At 37.0% G+C, this 24,691-nt stretch overlaps 1 protein-coding gene across 2 annotated transcripts in view; it reads left to right on the forward strand.

The window, feature by feature from the left end:
• DNAH6 (dynein axonemal heavy chain 6) overlaps positions 1–24,691 on the forward strand; it is a 185,008-nt gene that overhangs the window by 35,250 nt on the left and 125,067 nt on the right. For both annotated transcript variants that reach the window (XM_060763696.2, XM_067463974.1), the window contains 16 exons: positions 571–667; positions 2,452–2,647; positions 4,344–4,508; positions 4,839–4,952; positions 7,127–7,252; positions 7,334–7,489; positions 7,771–7,932; positions 12,891–13,028; positions 13,121–13,288; positions 15,352–15,500; positions 16,563–16,670; positions 18,310–18,865; positions 19,776–19,898; positions 20,179–20,361; positions 21,724–21,867; positions 23,895–24,116. In XM_060763696.2, the coding sequence (XP_060619679.2) occupies positions 571–667; positions 2,452–2,647; positions 4,344–4,508; positions 4,839–4,952; positions 7,127–7,252; positions 7,334–7,489; positions 7,771–7,932; positions 12,891–13,028; positions 13,121–13,288; positions 15,352–15,500; positions 16,563–16,670; positions 18,310–18,865; positions 19,776–19,898; positions 20,179–20,361; positions 21,724–21,867; positions 23,895–24,116 (2,807 nt within the window). The remainder of the gene's footprint in view (positions 1–570; positions 668–2,451; positions 2,648–4,343; positions 4,509–4,838; positions 4,953–7,126; positions 7,253–7,333; positions 7,490–7,770; positions 7,933–12,890; positions 13,029–13,120; positions 13,289–15,351; positions 15,501–16,562; positions 16,671–18,309; positions 18,866–19,775; positions 19,899–20,178; positions 20,362–21,723; positions 21,868–23,894; positions 24,117–24,691) is intronic.

Raw genomic sequence — 24,691 nt, forward strand, 5'->3', positions numbered from 1 at the left:
AACTAAGGCACATGGGCCAGATGTGAATCTCCAAGGTCATTTACCCGATTCCATCCTAAATTTTAGACTTAGGGTCATCAGCCAACTCATGAGCCAAAAGCAGGCCCACACTACCATTGAAATACAGGTAAGTTTATGTTGGTTAAATTTTAAATATTATATTGTTCTTCCCATTTTTTGCATTATAAATAAGATATGTGCAGTGTGCATAGGAATTCGTTCATTTTCTCCCAAACTGTAGTCTGTCGTCCTGTCCCCCCAACAGTCCTAGGGACTGTGAACCGGCCATCTGTTTGAAAAGTTTGAGGATCCTCGAATATCATCTCCCCATATTAGTGTGAATTGAGCTTTTTGTTGAGTTAGAAGTTGCTTTGCTCTGATCCAAGATCTCTTGCATCTCATAGTGTTTAGTTTAATTTTGCAGGAAGACCCCAAGTATGGAACATGACTTTGAAGGTATACTTTGCTAACCATCATAATTGTCTTATTTATCCCTCAGTGCATGTGTTCACATACGCCTATATTTTTTTGGTTAGAAACTTCATTAATCATTTTTATTCTCTGACATAGGCCTTTTAGAAACCTTTCAGAATAATAATGCCCTTCTTGATCAAATTCAGAAATGCCTGGAGGCCTACCTGGAGTCCAAAAGAGTTATCTTCCCTAGGTGAGTGAAAAATACTTGAGAAGCTAATTAAGCCGCCTTCTTCATTGTCTCTGTGCCTCACACAAATGGGACTTGCCTTGCACAGAGATTGCATTTCAGAAAGTTGACTAGTTTAAACTAGAGCTGATTAGTTTAGCAGGACACCCCCTCACCCCGTCTGCCTACTGCACATGACAGCCCATCAAGTTACTGTCTGCCACTAAAGCAACTTCAGTTTGGGGGGTGGGGTCTTCATTTTGGTTTTGAATTTTTACTCTTTCTCTTTATTCTTCTAATCATTGATTTTTTTTTACTGTATATTCATCCACTGCTATTTTAAAATAACATTTTGCATCTGAGTTATTTCTTTCATCCCTCCATCTCATCGTTACATTTATCTTTCTATTCTATGACCTCTGCTGCTTTATTCACACCCAGTTGGGAAGTCTCTCTTTCTGACATGCGCTCACTGTGTTTTTTTCTTTTCTTTTAGAGATGGTGCCCAATTTGTTGAGAATGTACATTTCAGACTCTAAAAAGACTTTGCCTTTATTACTGGGAGAAATTGGTCTATGTCTCGGATTTGAATCAGCCTCTGTTTTTGGCTTTGATAACTGTTACTAACATGTTGTAAAGTTAGCAAAATTGTCCAATTTGAAATCCCAGCATGAAAAGCCAGCTTCTTCAGAGGGTCAACCTACATTCCCTGAGAAGAATGACTTTTCTGTTGTTAAGGAGAAGAAATGAGCAAAGCCTTCCAGACATCATTGGATTAGCATGGAGAACCATTTGATGATGATAAATAATAATAATAATAATAATAATAATAATAATAATAATAATAGTTTATTTATAACCCCACCATCTCCCATAAGGACTCGGGATGGCTTCCAAAATAGCACACAAAGATGCCATACATAAAATACATAATACATAAAATAAAACACATCAACATGAAAACAATAATACATTACATAAACCAGGTGTACAAATTTGATAAAACAGCCTCTATTAAAAATAGAATGTTAAAAGATCCATGTAATCAATATAGCAGGCCAGCTGAATGCACAGAATGTAGATATAAAGTGCTAAGTGACAGGCAATCAGTTCTGGTTACTGTCTAAACATGTTCAAATGCCTTCTGGAAAAACCAAGTTTTAAATTCTTTCCTAAAGTATTGTAATGTATAGGCTTGTCTAAGTTAACTGGGAAGGGTGTTCCAGAGCTGGGGAGGCCACCACTGAGAAGGCTCTATCCCTTATCCTCACTAACCACACTAAAGATGGAGACAGGACCAAGAGTAGGGCCTCCCTGGCAGATCTTAGAGCCCGCACCGGAAAGTTGACTAGTTTATTCTCTGATGTAGGCCTTTTAGATACCTTTCACAAAGACAGGCTGAACCCGAACCGTATAGGGTTAATTTTTGCATGCCAACCCGATCAAGCAGGAGTCGACTTGGTTTTTCAGTTATTGTCATTAGTACTATTTCCCTCTGTCAGTTTTACATTTCTTGCCTTGCTAACTTGTTGTGAAAGACCCTTCTCAATTTCAATTAGCGATCAGAATTTAAGGATTAACAATAAATAGTTATTGATAGACAAGAACTGAGATAGAAATGAGGAAAATTGAACTAAAATTAAAGTCACTCCCATTCCCATAGTGGTTGAAGAGCTGCTCTGGTAACATGATTAATTCAGCATAATCTATCGGTTTTCTGTATTTTCTATGTAAAATGTTATTTTCAGATTAATTTTTTGAAGACTTTAAAGTTCTATTTTAATACTTCGAATATTATTTGCAAACAGGTTTTACTTTTTATCAAATGATGAGCTCCTGGAGATTTTGGCGCAGACTCGCAATCCTCAGGCAGTTCAACCACATTTAAGGAAATGCTTTGATTCAATATCTAAACTAGATTTTGCTTACATGGCTCCAGCCGAAGGAGAAGAAAAAGTTCTCACCAATGATATTCTAGCAATGTTGTCCCCAGAAGGAGAGAAGGTAAGAAATTATTTAATTCTTGGGGGGGGGGGGGGGGAGCCCATCAAAATAGTTGGTACATATGTAATTTGTGTGTGAGAGAGAGGTGTTAGTAGCAGAGTATGTAAACTGCAAATAATAATAATAATAAACACAACAACAACAATAATAATTTAATTTATCTCCCAAAAAGGGACTCAAATGCCTCTATATGAATAAGAGAGGCAGTTATTTCATTTCGGCTTCTCAGCGGTGGCCCCTTGGATGTGGAACTCCTTCCCTAGTGGGATTCAAATTATCTGTGCAGTACAGTTGGAATTGACCCTGGATTGATGAATATGATTATTTGATTATCTGGCTTTGAAACTATGCACAATAGTCAGTTACATATGTTGTTTTATGTTGTTTCAAATTGTTGTTGTGTTTGGGCATGGACAAATGCAAATTATGTAAATCACCCTGAGTCCCCTTCGGGGTGAGAAGGGTGGGATATAAATATTGCAAATAAATAAATAATATTTGACACCCTGGTGAGTATATCAGTATCCAGGATGAGAGGTCGAATGTACTGTGTTAGTACAATGTTGCCTCTTAAGTTAAACATTTTAAGATTTTGCATAGAAGAGAACATCAATTATTTTCTAATAATACCTGCTAGTGCAAATAAGTAAGCCTGCTTGCTGCTTTTGATTACTTATTTTTGAAGATTAAGTCTCATCCTCTTTGCGCAGCTCATGCCTTCTCAGCTTCATAATTTATAAATGAGCATCAATTGATGGGTTTCACAATCAATTTTCTTTCCTACCAAAAAACTTTCTCCCCATTAATGCCAGCAAAATTAGAAGTTCACTTCTAGATTTTAAAAAAAATACAATTAATCTTAATCAGTGCAGGAGGGCCTTCCAATGTATTTTTAAAATAAATTGCCATTCCAACAGTTTCCAAGACTGACAATTCAGTCCTACCTCCTTTCCCAGTTTTTTTTTAAATAGCAGCAATTTATGAAAGTCTGGGGCAGACAGAGGGACTGTGTGGCCCTGGGATTGTGCTTTATCTACCCCTGTCCTAATTCCCTAATGGATCAGGATTTTGGATCACAATAGGCAGTAACATAGTGTAGCTAAGTAGACCAGTTGAGAGGAACTAGCTACTAGATAATTATGGGTTTCCTCAATATCACCATAGCTTCAGATACAGTTAACCAGGGAAAAACCAGAAACGCCTATTTAAAATGCATCCATGTATGTAGAACATTTGAAATATTCCTCACTAATAATCTCTGACAGCACAGAAGAGTATTCTCTGAATGGCTGGAGAAGCAATCCACACACACATGAGTTATTTTCTCAAGTCATCAGATCAGAGAAGGAGTCCAAAGGTAAAGAGAGAAGGGGGAAAAGAAGATATTGATAGCCATATAAAAATAAAGAGGAAAACATTGAAGTATAAGATGCAATAAAGAAGAAGCATGAAATAACTCTATTGTTGGAAAGACTGGTTTGGAAAGCAGAGAGCAGACAAAGGATAAAATGAGTGAAATAACACAATGCCAGCCTCTGGATTGTCAAGAAGAGAGATAATTCATATGATTGTAAATTGTTTTTCTGCATTTACCGAGTAACTTTTTACAGTGAGTACGAACTTTTATGCTGCAGTGAAATCTATATGATAGCATAAATGGCAACCCACATAATAAATACGAGTCTTGCTTTATTAGGTCAATTTAGGAAAAGGCCTTAAGGCTAGAGGAAATGTTGAAGATTGGCTTGGTAAAGTTGAAGAAGCAATGTTCAATTCCCTGAGACGCCTGAGCAAAGGTGCCATCGCTGATTACCAGGTCAAAGAGAGAGTAGACTGGGTTGTTGCTGGACATCCCTCCCAGGTAACTATACTTGTTCACGGCTTTGAATTTGCAAGCTCTTTGTCATTTTGGAAATTGCAATCATTCAGACAGGTTTCATGTTTAGTTTATCTGGCTTCTTTGCAGCTGAAGCCGTTTTTGGAGCTTTTTCAGACAGGTGATAAGATCCTCCTGCACAGGCCTTTTGAAATTGTGCAGACAGGAATGTTGTTACATGAAGGAGTGAACTCTTGAAACAGAAATTCCTAGTGGATTTGTATAATGAAAGCAGCATGTTGTTAACAAAAAGTAATATCAATTCCAAACCCAAATGCCTTTCCCTTTATTTTGCTATGTTTTTTTTTTATTCAGGTTGTGCTCACCATTTCTCAATTGATGTGGTGCCGTGATCTGACTATGTGTTTAGAAGGAGATTATCATGATCATCTAGAAGCCCTAGAAGAATTTGAAACTGAAAACTTTGAAGTCAGTATTAATACATTTTAAGGGGCCTTGGGGCTTGGATGAGGTGATATTGTTTTGACATATTTATATATAAAAACAATATGAACCATCGTAGTTAATTGTTGGGCAGACAGCACCTTCAAATATTGCTGAAATACAACTCCCATTGGCTAGCAGCCAGTGGTAAGTACAGGAGGTGAATGCCTGTTGAGCCCCATGGCAATTAAGCTGTGATGTACTTTGGGGTGTTTTTTTTCTCCCATGGTTTTCACCATGTATATGAAACTGCTAGGTGCAGTTATTGGGACAATTTCCTCCTGTCAGCATCAACAGGAGCCGTGTAAGGGCTGGACTAATTGCTGGATGTGGTAATGGGTTGGATTAAGGCTAGTAAATAGAAGCTGACTCCCAATAAGATTGCGTCTTGGTGGATTGGTGGTTCTTGAGTTTGGGAATTGGGTGAACAATCTGTCTCGGATTGGGTGTCATTCCTCTTGAAATAATAGATTTGTACCTTAAGAGCATTGCTGCCCAACTGAGAAATAATGTGACCAGTATTGGAGGAAATAAGGGCATTATTATTGTCTATTTAATTTTGTTTCTTGGTGCTGATCAAACTGAAAAAGAAGAAGTTTGGTGGGATCTGCTGGAGCAGTAGGTCATACTCCCAGCCTCCCTGGGTGAAAAAATATTGTGACCCATGAGAACAATTCCTGAGTCTAGGGGTACTTCCAGGCCAGCCACCAACTGGAAAGAGAACCAGAGGGTGTAAACTTTCAAGTCACAAATGCCCCTTTTAAGGCAAAGACCCTGAAACCCTACTTAAGCCCCCCCTCCAAATCATATGAATCCAAGGGCCAGTTCAAAAGGACACCCTTCACCATAATGTGCCAGGAGATGCTCACTGGATCAAATCTCTACACCAGCTATGACAACATAATTAAGATGCCGCTCTAGGCCAATTCCCCAACTACTCCGTGACAGTGTGAGGTACGTGGGAGAAAAAAACCCTTAAAAGAGGGAGGGGGTCTTACCCAGCCCTAAAATGACCAGTAATACTTAATACTGTGCACGAGGTGAGAGGATGGATTAACAATTCAAAGAGGGAGAACAAAGAGGGAACGGGGCCTGAAGTAGAGAACTAAGCTTAACTGCAGCTAATGCAAAGTGCAGCAACTTGATTGCTGACTGGAATACCATGTAAACATCATATCATGCCAACCCTAAAACAATTTCACTCACTGCCAGTATGCTCCCAGTCTGAATTTAGGGTGCTTGTGATGACTTTTAAAGCCATAAATGGCTCAGTACCTTCATATTTGAGTGAGCGTCTGCCTATACGCACATACCTGCGAACTGTAGTTTTCCAAGGGGGCCTCCTTCCGTGTCCCACCAGTGAGGTGAATAAATTGTGGGAAGAGGCAGAATTGAGTCATCTCAATTATGGTACCCTAATTGTGTAATGTATGAAAGGATTTGGACCTCAATTATTTTCTTCAAATGTGCCAAATCTTTTAAATTTGTTTATATGTTTAATATGTTTTATGTTTTGTTTGTATTTCTACCAGTTCTGATTTTTCCTGTATCCTCATTTGGGAACTTTTAATATAGTACAGGAAAGATATATTCTAATAAGTGAAATAAATTAGTGATGCTTGGTGTTAGTAGTTCACCAGCATCTGAAGGGCCATATTTTGTTAGATGGATAAATCTTTTTATTAAGTAAAATCTAGCATTATTTTATCCAAACAGCATATCTGTTTGATTTGCCTTTGAAGAGTGATTTAGGGAAATTCAATAATACCCCAACCCTTATTCCTTTTGCTTTGCCACATACTGAAGAACTCGTATGCATTCAAAAGTGCAATGTTGCAAAATACAGCACTGGATTCACACTGTGTTGTGATAGCATTACAGCCAGTTATATTCACACCAGTGTTTAACAACCTAGAGTGAAACAAAGCTGTGAAGTGCTACAAATCCCATTCTAGCCAATATTTCAGAAGTATTTGGGAAAAGAGAATTATAATAATAATAGTAATAGTGGTAAGAGACCAATAATCACATTAATAGATAGTAAAAATGGCAACAGACCTCTCCAGAAGAGAATGACCAATTTATCTGTCTAAAATGTTACTGTTTTGAGTAAAAATGGAAAATTATCTCTAATTTTTTTTCTCCTTCTCATTTTACAGAGGTTAAATGCATTGGCTTCACTAGTTCGTGGCAGCCTTCCCAAGTTGCATAGAAATATCATAACAGCACTGATAACTATTGATGTACATGCAAGAGATATTGTCACTGAACTTGTAGAGAAAGAGGTACTTAACATGTATTTTAATATTTCTTGATTTACAATGTTAAAATAAATACATAATAATTTTTCATTTTTTAAAATATAGGTGGATTCAGCTGATAACTTTGATTGGCAAAGACAACTACGTTATTATTGGGACCTCGAACTGGATAATTGTGTTGCTAAAATGGCTTTATCCCAATATACATATGGATATGAATATTTGGGAGCATGCCCCAGATTAGTGATAACTCCACTCACAGTAAGACTTTGACCTCATTTTCATGAATATATTTGGAGATATAAGAGAGTTCAAGTCGTATAAGTAATAGTTGTTAAATGTACTGTGCACTTCAAAATTGATGATTTATACTCAAGTAAATGTGGGTAAAATTTAGTCACGTTTTAATTTCTGGAGTCAGAATTTGTTTATGTTTAGGAATGTGATCCAGAATTGAGATAATATTGCAGCACTATTGTAATTCTGTTCTCTTTGATCATGATAATTAATATCTGTGGATATGTGTATTTTTATACCTTTAGGATCGTTGCTATCTCTGCCTAATGGGAGCACTACAGCTTGATCTAGGTGGAGCTCCAGCTGGACCTGCTGGTACTGGCAAAACAGAGACTACCAAAGATCTTGCAAAAGCACTTGCCATCCAGTGTGTTGTGTTCAACTGTTCAGATGGCTTGGATTACAAGGTGTGAAATTTGGATACAGTAAAACAGAGCTTTCCAAACGTTTCATGTTGGTGACATGCTTTTTAGACATGCATCCTTCCACAGCACTGTAATTTAGCTTTACTAGCAACCCAGAGGTTAAACCAGCCCCTTATCAGAGTTTCATGCAATATATATAAGTTTCATATGATCTTTACTATATAAACAAAGTCTAGAATGTTTTCCTTACACGTCTTATGTATTATGTTTGATTCTTGCGTGGTTTCCTCTATAGCCTCTCCATGTGCTTCATCACAAACATCATTGTGAACAGATTTTCTTTTCTTAATTAGAAACTTAGCAATTTTATTAAGTAATGCAACACAATCAACAAATTGTGCAAATTATAAATGTTAGTACCTACGCTTGAACATCAGCATTCCACTTCTGTCATGATTAAACCTCTCTGGAGGTTTTGAAACAGAGGCTGGATGTCCATCCAAGGGTACTTTGATTGTGTGTTCCTACCTGGCTAAAAGGGGTTAGAAATGCCCTTTGGGGACTCTTTCAACCATAGTAAAATATAGACTGCTTGGGAGTCCAGTGGAGTCTCCTTCTCTGGAGATTTTTGAACTGAGGTTAGATGGCTGTCTGTTGGGAGGGCTTTATTATTTATTTATTTATTTATTTACCTTACTTTATTTATTTACCTTACCACTGTTCTCAGCCCGAAGGCGACTCACAACGGTTCACAACAATAAGACAGCAGAATTCAATGTTACAGTATAAAAACAGTTAACAACTTAACACATTACACAATTAATAAACAATAAACAATTAACAATTACTACAATAGCCATTCACTATCATCTCATCATCAAAAACATTGATCCATTCCAGTGTTCATTAACCAATCATTGCACTCATTGTGGCTTTGATTGTGTCTTTCTGCCAGGCTGAATGGGGTTGGACTAGATGCACTTTGAGGGACTTTCCAAATCCTAGTAATGTATAGACTGCCTGGAAGTCCTGCAGAGTCACCTTCTCTAGAGGTTTTTGAACTAAGGTTAGATGGCTGTCTGCTGGGAGAGTTTTGACGGTGTCTTCCTCCTTTGAGGGTATCTCCTTCCTCCTCCTCACTCTCCTCTTCCTCCCTACTGTGGCTGGGGCCATTGTTTGGGCTGCTGCCATTGGAGGTGAGGCGGAGAGCTGAGGACAAGGAGGAGGAGGATGTTAGGGCCATAGGCTTGGTGCTGCCCGAGTGGCTGCCGCCACAGCCACCTCTGTTGCTCTTCCTCCTTAGGTGGCCAATGTGGGACTTGGAGCTCCCTGAGTGGCTCCCACTGTTGCTCCTCCTCTTCCTTTTGGGGCAGCTAGTGCGGGGCTTGGACTTGCTGCTGCCTGAGTGGCTGCCACTTTTGCTCCTGCTGGTTCCTCCAGGGACGGTCAACGTGCATCTTGGTTTGTGGGGGCAATACAGGGAGGGGGGAGGCATTTTTAATGCGACACACTGGTGGACAACAACCGATACGCTAGTGTGTTGTGACACAGTTTGGAAAGCTCTGTACTAATAGAATGAGAGCATGCAAACAGTTATTATTCGGTAGTGTTACATATCAATAGATTTCACTAGCCACTCACTATCAGGATACAATTTCTATAAGCAATGCCTATGTCACACAGAAGCCAATTACGTTTAACAAAATGAAAAATAACCATGGTCATTTGTAGGGCTGGGGATTGTTAAAATTTTAAACTAGTAATAGGTAAATTTATGAAGGATATTATCATCACCAATGGCATTAAGCAGATAGTTTGTTGTTGTTTAGTGCCTTAGAGTTGTCTCTATTTATGGCAACCCCAAAGCAAACTCATCTGGACTTTCATTAACAAGATTGTGCAGAGGTGGCATCTGGTTGAAGGTCACACAATGGGTTCTCATGGCTGAGCGGGGATTTGAACTCTGGTATTAGTCCAGTGTTCAAACCACTATACCACATTGGCTCTCTAGCTAGAGTCAATCAATTTTAGGAGATTATTTTCTTGTTCATAATGTTCTCCATATCTAGAAACAATCAGAAACATTGGTTATCAATATATTTAGTCCTTAGCTTATTAAAAGAAGGTGAATTGATTATTTTAGGAACATAAATTATAAGATGTGAAAGAATAATGATGTTTGGAGAAGACCTTTAAGCCTGATTATGAAATTGCATTTCTTAAATTTTTGAACAGTTTGCCAGTGCTAAGAACAATGATTTTTTAAAATAATAGCACCCATTGATATGACCCAACACATCCATGCCATTCTGCTTGGAAAGTAGACAATACATGGATTGCCATAACTTCTAATAGGAATGAGGAATGTGATACTGGTGTGCAAAAACACTATGGATTTTATTTATTTATCATGTCAGAAGCAAGTTGAGGATACAGTTAAAATGCATTTAAAAACACAAAGTTTTAAAAAAAAACTTGGCATTATGCTAAATGTCCTTTGATCATCATGCAGTGAGCTTTAGCCATATGATTGGTCTTCCTTAATCCTCAGGAGGGCAGCAGAGGCCAGGTGATTAAAAAAAACTAGCATTAAACTGGAAACAGTATTCAGAGATAAGGAGAAGATAGTTTCTGCTACCCAAGATTTGCAAACAGACTTCAAAATGTAATTCATTATCATGGTTGATTTGTCCCAACCAAATAATGATTTTTTAATCTGGTCAGGCCCAGATGCATGTACAAGCCATGCATAGACTAAAATAAGCCTGATTTAACATTATGACTGAACTGAATAGGCTATAATAAAAGCAAAATGTAATATTTTATTTTAATTATGGTTATCTTACATCTAACAAATGAAACATCTCACATGTGATTCCAAGGATAAATGGATGTAAATCGGATATTAGGAATGAGAATACACAAATACCATCTGTCTGTCTTCTTGGGCATTCCAAGAAGTATTTGACTAAAAAAGGCTATGAAGGAAGATCAGAAAGAGAAATGGAATTGAAATATATTTTATGGGCTGGAGTTTGTGAACTTCAGCAATGAACTTCAGCAATGATAAATTCTTTATATTAATTATTTGTATTTTTATGATGTATTAGCCGTCCCCTGCCACACGTTGCTCTGGCCAAGTCTGGTGATCTGGAAAATAAAGTGTTGATTTCTAATATATGTAATTCCTTTATGCTTGTGGGTAAACAGTATTTCTTGTTGTTACTTTTGTCCATGTTGATGTTGAGATTGTCTGGTTTGTCTACACTGGAACATGCAACATAAAATTGTCCTTCTTTAGGGGTCCCTTTCAAATCTATGATACTATATCTGTGTGCGTGTATGAATCATATCTACTATCTATATGTATGGCTGGATGGCTCTTTGTCAGGAGGGGTTTGATTATGTTTTCTTGCCCTGGCTCAAGTATTTTCTGTTGGTCATGGGGGTTCTGTGTGGGAGGTTTTCCCGAATTGTGTCGTTGGTGAGGTTCAGAATGCTCTTTGGTTGAAGGTGAACTATAAATCCCAGTAACTACAACCCCCAGATGTCAAGGTCTATTTTCCCCAAACTCCATCTGTGTTCATATTTAGGCATATGGAATATTCGTGCCAAGTTTGGTCCAGAACCATCATTGTTTGAGTCCACAGTGCTCTCTGGATGTAGGTGAACTACAACTCCCAAACCCAGGCATGAAGCCGGGGGGGGGGGGGGGGGGGCTTGAGGGGCTTGAAATTCTCATGGTGGTTCACGAAAAGGCCTTACTGGTGCATTATTTAAACTGTTATGTTTATTCATATCATGATCTGATCACCATACTCAATATATCCCATATGCATGGGTGTATTGGGGTAATGATACAAAAGGTTTGCTAGGCTAGACCCTCTTCCACTTAGACTCAGCCACCCCTGAAACTCAGCCCCCCCCGAAACCCCCCTGAAAAAAATTCAGCCCCCCCCCCCCAAAAAAAACCGAAATCCTGGCTATGGGCCTGCCCAAACCCTTTTAGTGTTTTCTGTTGTGTGCCATGTTTGGTTCAATTCCATTATTGGTGGAGTTCAGAATGGTCTTTGATTGTAGGTTAAATATAAATCCCAGCAACTATAACTCCCAAATAACAAAATCATTTTTTTTTTAGTGATGGTCACTCCTTGGGTTAGTAGGTGTCATGTGGCCAAATGTGGCAGCAATTCGTCCAGGGGTTTTTGAGTTATGTCAATTCCACAAACAAACATTGCATTTTTATTTATATAGATTTGTGTGGCATCGAATGGTTGCCATCTATGTAGGGGACATGGGATGGGATTCAAATAAAGTGTGATTGATTGAACTCCAGCCTGTCAACAGTGGGTTGACCAGAGGTTTGAGTTAGTATTCCAGTCTCATGAGGGCTGCCTAGGTCAACTTATCATATTGCTTTTCTGATTTCCAGCCATCATCTCACTACATTCCAAAAACTCTCTCCGCTATTCATATTGCTATCAGCTCACCTTAATGGCTCATATGGCTACCTGCTGCCCTTAACTGCTCACCATTCATATGGCTTTCTGCTCACCTTAATTTTCTTCCTGCTGTTGTTCCCCAGCAACCAGAACTAAAATTGTCATAACATCATCATCCCCACAAATTTTGCATTTCTATTGCAATTCACATATACAATCTACTTATTCATAACTATAAAGGCCTGTTCCTAGGTCTGTTCATTCTATGTATCTGAAGCTGATATTACCAACTTTTTTCTCCCACTCTCAAAAGTGCTCAAAATCCCTTTACATATGATTTGAGTAAGTGATATTACTCTAATTTGGAGCAGAAAAGTATTATGTTCATATCTCTGCTACCAGAAGGAAATAAAGTGAATCTTCTTGTGAGATAAAAACATGCTTTAATTCTACTTTATAAAGAAAATTATTAGCTGAAATTACAGCTGATTGAAGTGGTGTGATTGAATCATGCTAATTAGAAAATACTAATATTACTAAAACATCATCTTGTTTCAGATGATGGGGCGTTTCTTCAGTGGCTTAGCACAGTCTGGAGCCTGGTGCTGCTTTGATGAATTCAATAGAATTGATATTGAAGTTCTATCTGTAATTGCCCAACAACTCATTACAATTAGGAATGCAAAAGCTGCAAAGGTAATATCTATGCTTTCTGGATAATAGAAAGTCTGTTGAAGTTTTAAGCAATTTTGGTTTAAAATATTTTTTTCTTATTTCTTCTGAAACAGCTCAGTCGATTCATGTTTGAGGGTCGTGAAATAAAATTGATCATGACTTGTGCAGCCTTCATTACAATGAATCCTGGCTATGCTGGACGAACAGAATTACCTGACAATTTGAAAGCTCTCTTCAGGCCATTTTCAATGATGGTTCCGAATTATGCTTTGATTGCTGAGGTATTTTTAAAATGTGTTTCATTAACATTCAAAAAATATTTGAGAGCAGTATTAACCAATGAGAATAATGTAATATATCTATTAATATGCCTTTGTAAAACAACCGTTTTGTCTTCTGTTTTATCTTATTATCATTACTATGCATTTTATTGGGAAATCTCATCCAAAAATGCTGTTATTGATAACTGCTATCTTGACTTTGATTTATGATAATTGTATGAATGGGAGACCTAGAAATCACCATAGCATGAAGAGTCTTGTGCAAGTCTTGCAGAATCAGGATCATGGTTTCTTTGGTAGAGTCTATACATCTCTAATATATCTTCCTCTTCTCTTACTGCCTTCTGTCTTATGAATTAGTATTGCCTTTTCTAGTGAGTCATGTCTTCTCATGATACAGCCAAAGTACAACAGTTTCGGTTTAGTTATCTTGGTTTCTAGGGAGAGTTCTGCTTGATTTGTCTAGGATCAGTTTATTTATTTTGTCTAACAGTATGAATGTGGCAGCTGAAAAACCCAATGTGATTCTGGGCTGCATCAATAGGGGTACAGTGTTGAGATCAAGGGAAGTCATAGTCTCACTCTATTCTGCTTTGGTCAGACCTCAACTGGTGTACTGTGTTCAGTTCCGGACACCACAGTTCAAGAAGAATATTTACAAGCTTCAACTTGTCCAGAGAAGGGCAACCTAAATGATTAAAGGTTTGAAATTCAAGCCCTGTGAGAAATAGCAGAGGGAGCTGGGTGTGTTTAGTTTAGAGAAAAGAAGGCTGAGATGGGACATGATTGCCAAGTTTAAATAAAGGGTGTCATAGAGGGGAGGGAAAGCTTGTTTTCTGGTGCTCTGGAGACTAGGACATGGAGCAACAGATTCAAACTGCAGGAAAAAAGTTTCCATCTGATCATTAGGAACAACTCCCTGATGGTAAGAACTGATCAGCAGTGGAACTCACTGCCTCAGAGCATGGTAGAGTTTCCTCTGGAGGTTTTTATGTAGAGGCTGACTGGCTTTCTCTTGGGGAGTGCTTTGATTCTGTGTTCCTGCATGGCAGGCAGTTGGACTGGATGGCCATTGCGGTCTCCTCCAACTCTATGATTCCATGATTCCACATGGAAACATGATTAAACTATTGTATTTTAAATCTCCTTGTTTCTAGTTTCTGATTGTAAATAAATACTAGAAATAGCACTGTGCCTCAACAGTTTAAATTAGATCTGTAATTTTTTATTCAAAGAAGGGGAAGAATGTATTTTACTTGTTTTTACATGTATTTATTATTTATTTATTTGAGGTTCTTTTACCCCGCCCTTCTCACCCCGAAGGGGACTCAGAGCGGCTTACAAAAGCAAGGCACAATTTGATGCCTGCATCATAAAAACAATCAAACACAAAATTACATCAATACACAGTTAACACCAAATATACATTATAACCATAAAATCAATAAAACCAAATACAAACCCAATTTCTCCTCTTACATGGTCAGCGTTCGCTACTCATAGATCTAGTTTTACATTCCACTTCATCAATCCTGCTGGTCTTACTTGCCTGGTTGTCTGATTTAATTGTCAGAGTGCCCAAAGACCTGGTCCCATAACCAAGTCTTCACCCTTCTCCTAAAGGCGAGGAGGAATGATGATGCCCTGATTTCCCCCGGGAGTGAGTTCCACATGTACTAGTTGCTTTCTAATTGGAGAAGCTTCTGGATCCCACATCTATATCTGCTATAATTTTAAATACTGCATTTTTTCCACTGCTGAACAGAAACAAACTCCCCTTTTTAATGGGAATACTTGTGAACATTATTTTTTTTATAGTTCCCACTTAATCTCTTTGGGATCTTAAGATTTTATTTTTTAACATTTCATCTTTTGTACCTTCATTTTTTATTTTTACAGAGAGGATACTGAATGTTTGAAAAAAAAACATAGCAAATATGACTTGCATTCCTCATTTCAATTTTATGTTACTGTGGAGCCAGTTTGTATTCTTTTGGATTCTGCTTATGTTTAGATGTTACTTTGTTTTGGAAGAATAATCAGTATACTTTTTTGTACTTCAGGTTATTTTATATTCGGAAGGATTTGAATCAAGTAAAATACTGGCAAGGAAAATGACTCAGATGTACAAACTCTGTAGTGAGCAGCTTTCTCAACAGGACCATTATGATTTTGGAATGAGAGCTGTCAAATCGGTCTTAGTCATGGCTGGGTAAGAATCTACATATTGTGTGAAATTTTAAAAACTCAAACTTTAAGAATGTCAAAATATGAACTTCCTGACTTAAACCACTAGGCTACCATTTTTATAACAGGTATTGCATGCAATTTTGTTGTTGTTGATATGTAGGGTGTGCAAGATATTTAATCTCTTATATGCTTTGACTGTGGGTGTGCAGATGGTCATATGTTAACTTCATTGCCAAGATGGACTATACATGTAAAGAAGTAATCTCTTCCTGATTAAGTGAAGCATAATGGGTGCTGACACCTCTAGCACATGAGAATAATCTATTTATATGTCTGCTGGTGTGTTTTTATTTGTATTTTTATTTTTTTCACCCCTCCCCCCACAAACCCACCCATTCTGTTCTGAATCTAAAACACTTTTCAAGGGGAACCAAACATGGTGAAACCACATGGAGAATTAAAAAAAACCAATGTTGTAAAAAGCCATTTTAGAAATTGAATTTGGGAGAAGAGTGTTAGGGAGCTTTGGAGGGCTTCAGAACTGACTTTGGAGGTTGAAGTTGGCCTGTGTGCCACACTCTACCACTCTGCTATTAATCAATTGCTATCTGAACATTTTTAAATTGTTGTGATTATCATAAACTAGTATAACTTGTGACTCAACAAGCAGTCTACCACTCAAAAATATTTTCTGGAGACTCAGTGCAACTCCTGTTTTTGCTGCTTATCTGTTTTCTGGAAAACCAGAAGGTGTTTGAGTGCCTGGCAAGTTACAATGCATTTCTAACTGGCGATGATTGGGTCAGTAAATTACAAGCTCCAGGTACAAAATTAAAATGTGTACACATTCAAGATCCTCCACATGTCCAGGGTATAAGTAAGGAACTGCTGTATTATAAAAACTGTTTTATTGATCTTGCCAGTGTTATAACTTCAGTTTATATAACTTGTGATTTTTAGAGAGTCTGATTGTGAGTTTACTTTATATTTTTATATTTACTGTCCTATAAACATGGATATAATATCATAAATATTGTTAGCTAAAGTATGTTTGAAAGTATGCATTGTTTTTCTATTATTTTAGATCACTAAAAAGAGAGAACCCAAACCTTAATGAGGATGTTGTATTAATTAGAGCACTACGAGATTCCAACCTTCCAAAATTTCTCACAGACGATGCTGTTCTGTTCAGGTACTTAATTGTGTATGGGATTTTTTTTAAATGCATAATTTCAATTTTTTCATCACTGAACTCTTCTTATACTTTAGTAGCACTAATAACAACAACAACAATAACAACAATAATAATGTTAATTCTTGCCTTTTTCTCACTCAAAGGAACTTACAAAGGTTAGGGCAAAAATGTCTAAAAAGCCCACATGATGTAAAGAAATTAAAATATAATTAAAGTAACAATAAATTAAAACAGTTAAAAGCATTACTTTTAAAAATAAAAAGCAAATTAAGAAATGATAATAGCAACTATATTGTACACTAAAGCATTTTTTTAAAAAATTAAGGGTGCATCTACACTATAGAAGTAATACAGTTTGACACTCCTTTAACAGTCATAGATCAATGCTATGAAATCATGGGAGTTGTTATTTGATGCGACGCCAGCATTTTTTGCCAAAGAAGACTAAATACGTTGTCAAACTACTGCTCCCATTTAGCCTTGTTAGTTAAAGTGAAAGAAAACTGCATTAATTCTACAGTCTAGATGCAACCCTAATATTTGGGTTTTGAAAACTTGAAAGAATGTAAAAATATTTAATCTGGGTTATCACTGCAGAAAACATTTCCTTTCTAAGGACCATCTGCAGAAGGACCTCCAGGACAACAAAACCCAGATATAAATATATAGATATCTTTAAGCAGCTCCTACCATTTTAATTATGGTATTTAAACAGTTTAAAATGGACCCAGAAATAGATTTGAAGCTGATAAATTTAAAAGCATTGCTTAAAATGATCAAATAATCCACTTCAGGTAGCAATCAAGCACCTTTATTCTGGACTAACTGAAATTACCACACTATTTTCAAACAAAAGACCTATGACTATTGATGTAAGATCACAGTACCGTATTTCTTAGATTCTAAAATGTTATCATACCAATTTCAGTATGTGTGTGTGATTCCCCCCCCCCCCCCCCCCCGCCAAATCTTCTGGTGTGTCATTTCTACGCACCAGGATAACTGAAGGACCATCTTAATGATGGCCAGATATGTTTTTTATTATTATTTTAAGGGATGTTTTGATGGGCTTTGTAATGGCTGGATGCCTTCCCAGTAGTTACTGGGATGGCATCTACGCACTCCCTGGGAAAACCCAAGTTTTTGGGATGTGTCACGCGGATTTTGGCTCTGTCTGGAAATGCCCTTAACCTGTTCATTCTTCTGGTCTGGTCTCAAGATAGAACAGTATAACACACCCCATTATTGTAGAAATTTAGAGGGCACAGATGAATACATAGAAGAGTCTAGATTGGACAACTATATTTTTTGAACTTTTGAGTCCATTGTGCCTTTTGATTTTATTTCAGTTATATTTAATAGCTGTCCTTTAGAGTTATTTTCATATTCTGACTGTGGTCTGGAAGTGAAAGGTTCTCTGCATCCCTTTTTAACTTTGTTGGTGACCTTGGGTTAGCAACCAAGATTGGAAAAACAGAAAAGAAGAATTAGCAGGTAAAGTCAAATTCCCTTGCTATATAAAATGATTTGTGTGTTTATTCTTTTTGTTTTAATATTACCTTGACTGTAGGAGAGATGGGTCATAAATACTTTAGGCAAACAAGCAGTGATTTTGTTTTATATCTGTTTCTCTTAGTGGGATTATATCTGACCTTTTCCCTGGAGTCATAATCCCAGAGCACGATTATGGAGTTCTTCAGTCAACAATAATTGATATGATGCTTTCCAAAGGATTACAGCCTGAACATCCTATGGTTCACAAAGTTATACAGCTTTATGAAACTATGCTTGTAAGGCATGGTGTCATGCTTGTTGGGCCAACTGGAGGAGGAAAAACTACAGTTTATCAAATACTGGCAGACACTCTAGGTGCATTGCATGAAGCGGGTGAGGAAAATCCTTTCTACCAACCTGTTAAGACATTTGTTCTGAACCCCAAATCAATTACAATGGGTGAACTTTATGGTGAAGTCAACAATTTGACCTTGGAATGGAAAGATGGCTTAATGGCTCTTAGTGTTAGAGCTGCTGTTGTCGACACCTCTGAAGATCATAAATGGATTGTCAGTGATGGACCTGTAGATGCTTTATGGATTGAAAATCTAAACACAGTTTTGGATGATAACAAGATGCTTTGTTTGGCCAACAGTGAAAGAATCAAATTCACACCTTCTATTCATATGCTATTTGAGGTATTTCTCTTTCTTAGCTTCATATTTCTTTCTAATAGTTGATTTAGTGTTTAACCAGGCTTCATGTTGGTTATTATAAGGCTGTTCTTGAACTCATAAGAATTATCATTTAAACATCCCTAAATGTAATTTGACCAAGGACTTGAAAAGTTACATCACATCCTAGCTGCTCTGATTCTGCACAGAATAGGTACAATGGGGACTTTTTTATTGTCTAAAAGATTACTAATTCTTATATTTCCACAGAAGATAATCAACATGATGTGGAACTATTTAACCTCACTCTTTTTAATTTTTATTATTCTTATTTAGTTGTGATGTTATTGTGACTTCACACTGATTTTCACATTATCCCATGCTGATTAAAAATACCCATATACTTATTGCTACTTGCCATTGTCGTTTATTAACAAAAGGTCATTGACATAGATAAATGCAGTATCTAAAAAAAACAACACTATAAAAGAGCAACAATTATAAAATAGTATAAAAGGACACCAATATAAAACATTAGAAAAGTACTACATAAAACGATTGGCATCCTAATCTTGCCTATTGAAATTCAATACCATTAAAATATAATATAACATTGCTGATTGCAATAAGACCATCTTTAAACCAGAGCTTGGAGAAGTTTTCAGATCAGTTCTTAGAATCAGCTAGTATGGTGTACATGACTCTTCTCATGTTTTATAAAAAAGAACAAAGTAATGGTAACTGAGGAAGCAGTACTAGGTATTAACAACAGTTTGTTCTTTGTAACTTGATTTTTTTTAAAAAAAACCTGTTGTACTGTATGCTAAACAAACCTATGCATTATTGTTATCTAGGTACCTATTTTTGCCTTCTGTGCATGTAAATATTTTATTTATGCAAGTGTAGAAATATTTGTAATATCCATAACTTTTAGGTCGAAGATTTAAGGGTTGCTTCACCTGCCACAGTAAGCCGATGTGGAATGGTATACATTGACCCTGAAGAACTCAAGTGGATCCCTTATGTGAAGACATGGATGGCAGGCCTTGAAGAAAAAGTAGGCTTTATGAAACCAGTTTAAACACAAATGGGTTTCAGTTATTTCTTTTTGATATCAGCTAATACACATCCTCTGCCTCCAATAGATATCAAACATGTTCAGTCCATATTGAGTTGTTTTCTGTGGGTTGTAATTTTTTTTAGCACAAAAGTAGTTAACTATTAAAGGGAGAGAGATGTTTTATGTAGACATTAGTATGTCAAATATCATTTCATGTGCAAGATGTATATATTTTAAGAAATTATGAAAGCAGTACAAATGTTTGTCTTTGTTTTAGCTCAATGAAGAAACAAGAACATACTTGTTTGAACTCTTTTGCCGTTACGTTGAAGATGGTCTAAAATACGTGCACAAAAAGTGTTCACAAGCTATATCACAAGTGGATATCAGTAAAGTTACTACTCTCTGTTGTCTACTGGAATCATTACTTCTTGGAAAAGGAGGACCAAGTATGAAATTGGTAAAACACTTTACTTTCTCTCGCTCTTCTTCAAACGGAACAGCACATAGTCATTTCAGATGTTAGTGGGATTAATTAGTTTTTCTCTGTTAAACAGTAGAAAATAGAGACTGAGAAAAAGATTAGGGAGGATTGCAGAGGGAACAGTTCAGATACCAAAAAAAATATATATGAAAATGCAAAATAAAGATGAAACAGCAACATAAGCTGAGCAATTGGATGGGGAACACAATAAAATGGAAAAATAATTATGCCACTCTGCAAGCTTAAAGAAGCAGATTATCTGGGCCCATGTCAGTTTAGTTTCAGCCTAGAGTTGACTCTTCAACCATCTTAGTTTCTCTGGTTGCCAACCTATTCCAGGGAAACAATATGGGAGTATTATCGTGTTGATATTCCTCATTCTTATGAGGATGGGACTAGTAGCACTGTTTTACAGTCTTTCAGCACATATTTCCAGGATCAATTTCAATTAGTATTGGTAAATTCTCAGAGTTGGAAGAGAACACAAGGGCCATCCAGTCCAACTCCTTGCCATGCAGGAACGCTCATCGATCTGAAAATTGGATTAAACAATTTTCTGAATGAGGTTGTTCTCTTAAAAGTAAGGCCTAGTTTGGGAGTACTCCCAGGTTCTTCCCTCACTAGAAGGCCAATTGCACTCTTGGCTGAAAGTGCTTGGCATGAGCTTTGATTGGTACACCAACTTTTGCCTTTCTCAGGCTGAGAAAATTTGGCTGTAATAGTCATGCCTTGTTAACTGCACAATGTACTACTGTAATGTACTTTGTGTGGTGCTTTGCTCAAAAAAAACTTGGAAGCTACAACTAGTGCAAAGTTCTCAACTATTGGAAGGCATATGATAGATGTATCGCCTCTGAGGTCAGTTCGTTCTGTAGGAAGGTGGGAGATAGTCTTCTCATCTGTGGATGCATAGTGAAATATATCACTGTTTATACTTATTTGGGTCTCAGCTTCCCATAGACCTCACCAACTGAAGTTTTATTTTTAAATGAAACCCACATAGAATACTTCTTAGCCCAGTCTGGATTAACTTGTCAATGTACAATTGAGGCAAGGTTTATTTTTCTTATTAGGATCACAACCAACTTTATTTGTAATTGCCTGAACTACATGTAAAAAAAAAAAACCAACAACTCCCAGTGTTTCTTAATGATATTGAATGTATATACTGCTTTCCCTTGGCAAATGTATTAATATTAAGTTACATTGTACTCTGTGTACTGTATTGACTTTCCATCTAATAAAAATTATAATGAATATCTCCTACATTATTTTGCTATAAAAATACTCATGTGTATATCTATAAATGTATTTTTTTTATTTTTCCTCTCTGTATAGGAACAGTCAAGATTAAATTCACTTATATGCCAGACTTTTGTTTTCTGTTACTTGTGGTCAGTGGGTGGAAATTTAGCTGAGAATTTTTGGGATGGTTTTGATACATTTATAAGACAACAGTTCGAGGACAACGCAGATGCCAAGGTAGGAAACACACCATGTTGCTCGCTAACACTTTTTCACATGTAGTATTTGTGAAGGGTAATTTGTGAGAGATTATTGTTGGAATGAAAAGCCTGTTAAGAGCTTTATTCCATTAACAGCAGAGCTACCCATTTTAGGATGATGAATGTGAAAGAACCAAAGTTTAAGCAGAAAATAAATGTAAACTCCTCAAGAGGAGGGACTTTTATTAAGTAACATTCTTGGATCGGAATAGCTGGATGCTTCTTTAATCCAAAAGGAAAGAAAGGGATAGTGAGGAAAATATGCTTTGGCATCCCCTGCTTCAACAAAGAAGAGACAGAAAGCAAATGGAAACCTTTTACAACACGTAATTAACCCAGACAATCTTAACTGCCCCTAATACTTCTGTTGGCTGACAGAGGGAGGGAAAAAAAGCTGGAAAGGAAGACAAAAAATCCTAACCCCTCTCTGTCTAAGCCAGTGTTTCTCAAACTGTGCTCCTTCAGGTGTTTTGGACTTCAGCTCCCAGAAATCCCAGCCAGCTTACCAGCTGTTAGGAATGTTTGGATCTGTCTAAGCCATTTAGTTACTAGTCAACAAGAGAGCTGCAGGAACAAGTGCAAAAACTATATTTTCTAACATTATTGTGGAAACCAATAACCATTATTATGGAAACAAAGAAGAAATTATGTATTCCAGTTGTACAAAAGCACTTAGTTAGAAAAGTGTTCATTTTAGATATTCCCCAAATAATATTTTAAAATGCTCTTTGCCTCTACAAAGATTTGTTGTGAAACTAAAGCCTAGCCAAAATTGCTAAACCTAGTCCTTTGTAACCTACAACCCTTTTCAATGTATATCAGCTGTGAAGAAGTGGCTGTAGCATTCTAATTAATAGGGAAGTTCATTGATTTATTTCTTTTCTCAACATGATTAAAGCAGACCTTAGGCCTGAGCCTTGTCTGTTTCATATTATTTCTTCTATTAAGGCAAATAGTTATGACTTTTCTATTGTGACACAAAATATCCCTTGTAACATGGAATATTTTTCTTGTGTCTTCATTATAGAACAATGTTGTTGTGTTCCAAGTTGCTTTCCCCCAATAACCAGGGCATAGTTTTATCAAGCAAACATGGGATGAGCCAAGACCTGATTTACTTAAACAGAAAACTAAAACCTTTAATTTCTTAAAGGATTGACTAACAAAACAAATAACAGCACATAGCTGAGGCAACACAAAGCAAGATCAAAAGTCCAATTAACACAGAGTATTAAACAGCCAGTTAGAAGCAAGAACCAACATAGCCCAGTTTACAGTCCAAAAGTCAGATACCAAGAGTTCACTTAGAATAATGTTCCAGAATTCAAGAGTATAAATCATAGAGTTCCAAAGTCAAGCCAGATAGTCAAGTGTCAAAGTAAATTCCAAGTCCATATGTCAAAGCCAGGAAGATAGTCCAAGATTCGATTCCAGTGTTCAAGGAACAACAAGGTCCAAGACAAGATTACAAGAGTGGCAGAGTCCAAATCAGGATTCCAGGAAGAAGGTTAGGGTCCAGCGTTACAACCCAGGGATAACATCCAAGACCCAAAACATGAGTACCAAAGTACGACTATTATCTACTGAAGAGCTATCTCTTCCAGACCCCTTATTTATCCAGAAATCTCAGCTGCTGCTTATTTCATCAAGCCTGTACAGATCATTACAGAAGTCAGTCATGCATCCCTCAGAGAGCTAGGTCAGCTTGACCTTTTTCAAGAACCCAGGTCAGCTTGACCCCTTCCAAGCACCCAAGTCAGATTAACCCCTTCCAAGCACCCAGCAGCAGCTGAGTCAAGTCAGGCAAACTTCTAGCCATGACAGACAGGAATGTATTGTTAGTTTCTGCTTATGTTTTAGGGATTGTAGAGATTTATGTGACAGATTTCTTCAAAACTCTCACAGACCTGTATGAGAGAATTGTTTGCCCATCTTTCCATGGGTTCCCCCATTTTTTCTTCTCAAACATTACCAAAAATGAAAGTGGTTATTTTATCATTGTAGCTTCCAACTTCTGGTGATTTGTGGAGTGTTTACATTGATTTTGATACAAAACGTCTCGATCCTTGGGAACGAATTATACCTGCATTTAAATACAACCATAAATTACCATTTTTTGAAATGCTTGTTCCCACAACTGATACTGTGCGCTATGGCTTTCTAATGGAGAAATTGCTGGCTGTTAGACATTCTGTATTGTTCACAGGAATAACTGGAGTTGGCAAGGTAAGAATTCTATTACAGTATAACAAAAATGAAATAATTTCATGTAGGAAAAAGATATATCTACTTCACCCAGAATGATTAAATAGGAATTCTAGGCACCAGTGATTCCAAGTGTTTTTAGTATCAGGTTTAAATTAGTTATGGCTCTTGTTGTATAAGTATTTGTTGGATAGGATTTGTTTGCTTGCTTTAGCAAATAGTCAACACAACTCTGAATCAAAATTATGTTGTATGGGAGAAGGCTTTCATCTTTTGCCCCCACGGCTTTTTAAACTGTGGGTATTCTTATCTCAGTGTTGGGGTCCCAAAAAATTTGACATCAGGAAAGGTTTTTTGAACATCACCTAGCAGCTGTTTTAAGACATTTGCATGAATCTGTTTAATGTTTACGGTGGACTGTGCAGAAGGTGCTTTAGCTATACTCCACAAAAAGGAAAATCAGCCCTGGGTTGTTGTAGATTTTTCGGGCTGTATGGCCATGTTCTAGAAGCATTGTCTCCTGACGTTTCGCCTGCATCTGTGGCAGGCATCCTCAGAGCCCGAAAAACCTACAACAACCTAGTGATTCCGGCCTG

The sequence above is a fragment of the Anolis sagrei genome, chromosome 2 (genome assembly GCF_037176765.1).
Source record: "Anolis sagrei isolate rAnoSag1 chromosome 2, rAnoSag1.mat, whole genome shotgun sequence".
Classification (NCBI taxonomy): Eukaryota; Metazoa; Chordata; class Lepidosauria; order Squamata; family Dactyloidae; genus Anolis; species Anolis sagrei.